Source organism: Papilio machaon, chromosome 10, assembly GCF_912999745.1.
Source record: "Papilio machaon chromosome 10, ilPapMach1.1, whole genome shotgun sequence".
NCBI lineage: Eukaryota > Metazoa > Arthropoda > Insecta > Lepidoptera > Papilionidae > Papilio > Papilio machaon.
Window position 1 is genome coordinate 4,428,600 of NC_059995.1, and position 7,341 is coordinate 4,435,940.

The 7,341-nt window shown below is 29.8% G+C and overlaps 1 protein-coding gene across 1 annotated transcript; it reads left to right on the forward strand.

Annotated features, from left to right (window-relative positions):
* The first annotated feature begins 1,349 nt into the window (after positions 1-1,349).
* Positions 1,350-4,103, forward strand: LOC106718158 (28 kDa heat- and acid-stable phosphoprotein). The gene is made up of 6 exons (XM_014512169.2): positions 1,350-1,495; positions 1,607-1,697; positions 2,044-2,140; positions 2,594-2,721; positions 3,110-3,295; positions 3,948-4,103. Exons 1-6 carry the CDS (start codon positions 1,486-1,488, stop codon positions 3,949-3,951), a joined length of 516 nt encoding a protein of 171 aa, XP_014367655.1. The 5' UTR covers positions 1,350-1,485; the 3' UTR covers positions 3,952-4,103.
* The last annotated feature ends 3,238 nt before the right edge of the window (positions 4,104-7,341 follow it).

The window sequence follows — 7,341 nt, forward strand, 5'->3', positions numbered from 1 at the left end:
AGGAGGACAAGAATTTGTTCTTTTTAGTCTAATTCATTGAATAAACCTTCTGGATTCGCCGATGCCTTCTTATCGTACTAGACATGAAAATGGCAATCAACTGTAATATTATTTACATTCTAATTAATTCAATCATTTTGATGAGGGTCTAAATTGACGGATTATGAGACTAATACGAGTCGTTGACCATTTGGCTACCGCAGTCATTGTAGACACGATAAAATTTTACAGATATTAATGTGGGAGTATTTTGAATTTGAAACAAAGATACGTGAACGGCATTCAAGCGTACAATAACAAAATTTAAACCAAAAATGGGAAATCCATGAAACGAAATCTTAGTCTAGAGGTCATTGTTTCTATCTAAATTATTACTTGTGTAATATTAATGTTCAAAAATCAAAAACGCAAACAAACGTAAAAATGTTTAAGCATACTATTTACATCAAAATTGTAGATAGCTTAGACATATTTGTTAGTAAAAGCTAGTTAACAATACAATTAGATTAAATTACATTGACGCTTCAAAGTGAATAATAGGCAACAACATTTATTGATTTAAGACATCTACTGTTTGTACAAAAAATAATAATATTAAAAGCTAACGGAATACGCAGCTGATTCACTCGAACTGTGTAGGTTATCGGTTTCAATACTTATATTTGAAAAATAGCTGTCATAAAATAAGATAACTTAAAAGTGAGATGTTAACTGCAAAAAAATCTTGATGGATGTGACATACGTTCATCAAAATCTAATACATCACAATATTGAATGCAAAAAGAGCCAACTCACTAAACAATTATACAAAACTGCAAATGTAGGATATTAATATATAGATGCCATCAGTCACGTCAATTTACTAATGGATGGACATAAAGGGCTTAGTGCTGACTCGGCATAAGAGTTTCACATGATGTATGTATTTAAACTGTACGTATCGTCATATAACAATTTCAAAAAATAATAGACTAACTAACTTTAATTGAAATTATATGAAAAATGTGCAGTTTCGTCTAAAAATATACAATTATTAATTTAATAAGTGGAAAGACATTATATTTTTAGGCGCCTGTAGAAAAATATTAGCTCTACCACGATATTAATGTTACCATAACAACTGATAATTCAGTATCGATGCTTAGATTTTTCATCTTATTGCCGTTTTAGTGATTTAAATTTTAACAAAAGTACACACGTAAAGTTACACATGTGAGTACACGAACACAAATAACTTTATTTGCATGCGTAAAAAAATATGAAATTTAAAAATCTATGGTTTTGCTACCAATTCTTTGAAGCTGGTACTAATGCAAAGATTTGTATTAGAAAATAGCAACACCATTTCTTTTCCGGTACGACAAAAACGTCAAAGCTAAATTCGTCCAAAATTTTATTTGCCAATTTCATCAATCCACCGTATTATTTATAAAATTACTATCCTATAACTGTCGATTATTACCAAGTGTAAATAAAACTTTTAAAATGCCACGTGGTAAGTTGCTGCCTACGTGGAAATTTCATATTCTTTTTGAGTTTCAATGTCGTCCAATGTTATTGAGAATGTGCTTTATATGATAACCTGTATTGTTTTTCATTGTTTCAGGTAAATATACTAATCACAAGGGACGTAACCGTAAATTTACTAGTCCCGAAGAATTAGAGGAGCAAAGAAAGCAAGAAGAGTTAAAACAAAAGTAAGTATTTCATTTTTCATTACAACAGCCAAAATATTGTTATTGGCGATATTATTCTTGTAAAATGCACACATCTTAGACATGGTACTCTATGATTAAAATATAGAATCAATCTTTGTTTTAATCATCATCCTGGTACATAAAGGATTTCTTTACTATTTACTGATAGGTTACTGTGAAGAAACTGTTTGTCCAAAAGAAACGGACAGAACATTTGTTTACTGTATTCAGCCATATCTACATAGAAACATAGTTAAATAACCTTTCATCTATTAACATTTTTATGGCTAAGGTTTTTGTTAAATTAGAGTGCTTTTGGATGTATGTAATTTGTCAAATATTTCAGGTGGAGGAAAGAGCATGGACCTAGCAGTAGTGAAGAAGAGTCGGAAGACAATAAATCTGGTTCAGGAAGCAGTGATGAGAGTGATTCTGATGATGATGTAATTATGTTAATACAATTTTTAATTAGTGACAATTAGTTATTTTAGGCATTTCAAATAAAGAGTAAAGGTCAATGACCTCTGTCAAAAATAGAACAGTACACAACTTAATCTAAAATTGTAGGTGTAAACAATATTTATTAAACTTGGATATTCCAATTTCAAATTAATATTAGTTTTAAAAGTTTTTTTTTTTTGTTTTGAGAACTATGCATGCGCCTGAATGTGGTGTGGATTGATGCAAAATCTTTTTAAAACACATAGGATTTCTCACTATCTTATAGCTGAAATATTACACTTGCATAATTAATAACATTTTTTTATTTAAATAAATTTCAAAACAACTTTTTCATTGGTATAATTTTGTAATTGTCTCTTTTGGCTGTGATTTAAGATATCTCAAGATGTTATTTCAAGACATTTGGTTTAAAAATATGCAATTTATAATTACAGCAACCAGCAAAGGCGAAAGGAGTATCTGGTCTCATTGAAGTGGAAAATCCCAACCGAGTGGTGAAAAAAAATAAAAAGCTGAATAACTTGGATAACCTTGGTGATGGTGAGAAACCTCAGTTGTCAAGGTATGTTTTAAAATATTATTTTTTATAGTTTTAATAAGAAACTTGTTCTTAAAGTATGAATTGACCAATATTCAACCATATCTCAAAAACATGTGATGGAAAATAATCACAGTACTTTTTAAATACTCTTATTAAATTATTGAGTATTAATCTCGTTTTTTTTTTTTTTTATTGAGCGGCACTTTGCCGCCCTCTCGTTCCCCCTAACATATTTTTGGGTCAGGGAACTGAGGTGCGGTTATAAACTTCCATAAAATCTTAAATCTAATAACACAATATTATTGCTATGTCTAGGTTAAAAAATAATACATTAAATAAAATATTAAAACTATGTAACAATTGGAAACAACCAATTGTCGATTAATCTCGGTTTAAAATAATTTCTTAGACGTGAACGTGAAGAAATAGAGCGTCAGAGAGCAGCAGCTGCATACCAGAAAGCTCATGCGGAGGGCAAGACGGACCAGGCACGTGCAGATCTCGCACGACTAGCCATCATAAGACAGCAGCGTGAGGAAGCCGCCAAACGACGTGAAGCTGAAAAGAAAGCTAAAGACGAAGCTACCAAAAAAAGGTAAATATTATAAACACCTATTGAATTCTAAAAAAGAAATTGTAAAATTTCCAAACAATATGAATAAAGGTGATGCAATAAAGAATAGGAAAACAAATGTAAGAGGCAATTATATCATCTCCTTGACCTTGTCCCACCCACGTACGTAGGGTTGGTGCACCAGGTTTCCGTCCTCCAAATGAATCTGTCTGCCGTCATCTCCATTGTCACCCCCTACTTTATCATGTCATCTTTCACGCAATCCATCCATCTCTTCGTAGACCTCTACCAGTGTACCCCTCCACACTCATACTTTACGTTCTCTTTGTCACTTGTGATTCTTCCCTCCTCATAACATGCCCATACCATGCTAACCTTTTACTTCTCAATTTTTCTTATACCGGTGCTATATAAGAGGCAATTATATATGTGTTATGTTGGCAAATAAATTTAATAGTTTTCTTAGATGGTTGCTATTTGACTTGCATATATTGGATAGATTAGGATTATTTTTTTTATACCATAACTATTACATTTCTCATGCCTCAAATTTAATAATTATTTATTAGAAATCAATGGAAAGATAAAGAGAGAGAGGATTTCAATCCTTTAAATTCAATTCTAGATTTATTTGTTTATGTAATAACTAAAATGTGTTTATTTTTGTCCACAGGTAGACTAATCCACAATAGACTAACAGGAATACTATTTTCAATGTCTAATGCTCATAATCTCAAATTAGATGGCTTTCAAATCTTCAATGTTTATTAAGTAAATTTTTATTCGCCATTTCAAGACTGCATGGATAAATTTATAATTGTGAGAAATGTTATCGGAATTGATATTTAAATAATAATTTACTATGAATAATATCTTATGACAAGATTTGGAAACTGAAAAAAATTGCAAAATTATACCTCCTATATGAAACACTATGTGAAAAGAAATAATAAATTTCCTCAAAAACATAAAAATAAAAACATTACAGCTTTTTAAAGTGTTATTTTTGGTTCAAATAATAAAACCTTATTTTACTCATATTTGTTATACATTTTTAGAATTTTAAAGACCGAAAAGATTTTATATTTAAATTATTTACGGGAAAAAACTTTGCAGAGCATGACATTTATAAAGCTGTCAAAATGAAAAAGAACTGGCCAGATAGATAGACATTTCCATGTATTAAATTTTACCAAGAAAATAAATATTAAATCGTCTTAGGCAAATTGTAGGAAATTTGTTGTTTTATTTAAATACAAAGATTTTAATATACAGATAGGCCTCCAAGCAATATCTGTGAAAATATTATTTTTTATGCATAATTTTTAACTGTGTTCAATGACAAAGCATGTTGACATGAAACAAAAATTGCACGACTTTTTTATTATGTTTATTGTGTTTAAATTAATATAGCTTACTTTTGCACGAATGCCCACAAACTTTAAAATCACCTCCAATACTTTTATAATTTTTCCAATTACTTATAAATGGTTCTTCTAAATAGAAGAAAATACATACTGAATAAGAGGAATTTTATGAATAACCTATCATAATCTGAGTTTTGCAGAATCGCACCGTTATTTTTTACTGCCGAATCACTTGTACCGTAAAACAGTGATAAAAATGCATTTCTTATGACAATTGATTCAAATTTTAGATATTTCAAGTAAAGATAACGTTTACAATTTCTTTATACGTTTATTAATAAAAAAAATCTCCTTGTCTATGTATTGAAATCTTTATTTAAATAGTTTATAGTTTTGCATTAGAAAAATGAAATTAAATGATCCACACCAATAATTATGTGCAATTTTTTTATTGTAAATGTATTTTATTGTTGTAATAAAATTGATGTTTTCATGTTATTGTAACTGTCAATTTATACAAATGCTATTTTAAATTTTGTATTAAATAAAATGAAGTGAAGGATATATGTGTGTTATGTATATTGTCATTTCATCCACAATTTTATTTCAGTTTGCTTAGGTCTAATTGTTAGATAGACTCACTAGACAATTTTTATATGCAAATGTGTATCTGTAAAATAAAGTATTCAATTGAAGCACAATTTATTATTTCCCATTTTCATAAGAATATGACGAATAATATGAAGGCGTCCGTAGAACAAGGTTAACGAAAGCTTAAAGCTAAAAACATAAACTATGATATTGGTGAAAAAAGGTAAAACGCCTGATAGTTTTGATTAGCAAAGATTTATATTTGACACTTTTTAATAGCAATTACACAATCTACGAATTATAAGTATTTGTTTTAAATAAATAGAATATTGTATGGGCCTTTTATGTCCTACATTTAAGTATTGATTTTCCCCGGCCAAGGTTGTTTTAACCCCTACGTAAACTTGATTCATTGCTGGGCTAAAATCGGAAAGTTTTTCTATAAATCTCGAATTTAACGCCGCAATTCACTCGAGCCTGACTCCGCGATAAAGTTATGTTTAGTTTCAATCTGTTTTGTTAACTTTTATTTATGTTTCTGATTATTCCACCATATATAATTTCTTATTATATACTACAGTAGTAATTCTACGTCTAGGCTTTTATCCATAAAACCGAATAAAAGTTTTGACCAAATGTAATGTGCAAATATCATTTTGATCAAATAGGAACGGAGTGGCGCCCTAAGTCTTGCTTCGAATTTCAAATTTAAAAAAGGTGTATCAGTTACAAGCAAAGCATGTTAATGTAGATTTACGAATATAGGTGAAGCGATGAAGGTGTGGTATGGTTGCGCCAAGTGGTTCACGATCTCCACCTAACCTAATTCTCTGGGTTATGTGCCTAAATATACATAAATAATTTGTTTTCGAGATTTTTCTACATAAAAGTTAATATCTAAAACCGCCGCACTTCAAAATTGTTGTTCCCCTGGCACTTTATAAAAAAAATATAAAAACAGTGTGATTGCAAATGCAATTTGATAAGAAAAGACGAGACGCAATAACAAGATATTTCCCGTTGGCACTCCAAATGACTTCTTTGTGAAGCGATAAAATGCACTCAGAGGAAATCCTTATTCAACGCAATTGACAAGAGTTTCAGACATTATGATGTATTTGAGTCAGTACTTGCTACACAAATATAAAGAAGAATGAATTAAACGGTGCTTACTTTGGTTTATTTTGCTACGTTCAAACTGTTATTTGATCAGATAGACTGATTAAGAAAACAGACCATTTCATGAACCCAAAAATAAAATTTTAGATTTATGACAGTTTCTATTCACCAAAAAGAAGGAATATTTACTTTTTTCTGTCAAAAATAAATAGAATTTTATCTATTAAAACTATGGTTTAGAAAATTACGGTAGGTGTTTTTGGGCGAGTACAAAATTCCCGAATTCCGGTTATCTTTATTGAGCACTCAGTTAGATGACTTGTAAAACAAATATTGGAAAGGTTGAACTGTATTGCCATATTTTCTATTCCGAATCGTAATATTTGTAAGTGGTTGAAGCAATCTACGTAAATAAAAACGGATACACGAAATAAATTGAATGCCAAATAACCTTTGTGAAGGTAAATTAAATACTTTACTGATACGTATACATTAAAAAATAAAAGATCTATTTTTCTATGTTTTCGTCATTTTGGTAATAAAATAAATATAGCAAGCAACTTATTGTAGTGTATTTTTATACACAAAAATGAAGGTAGTCATAAAACAACTGCATGAAATATTAAAGATGTGATATTAACTATTAATGATTGGTGTAAGTTAAATTTTATATACAATGATAGTGCTATACGCAATGGAGACAAGGAAGAGTAGGCAATTAGAAAGAATCCACATCGTCATAGTAATTCCTCTTGAAGGCCTATTGAAAATTCTTTGTTTGAACCAATCCAGTTCACCAAGGTCAGTTTCTTGTTCTACTATTGTTTTTATACCATACTCATACACACGTCTAGTGATATTAAACGAAACTACAAATAAAATCCCAAGTATATAATATGTTTATTTTTCAATTTGTTCCTTCCTCGGTGCGAAATCGTGATAACTGATGCTAAATAAAGAGCAGGGCGCAGCGCTCGTGAACAATAATCC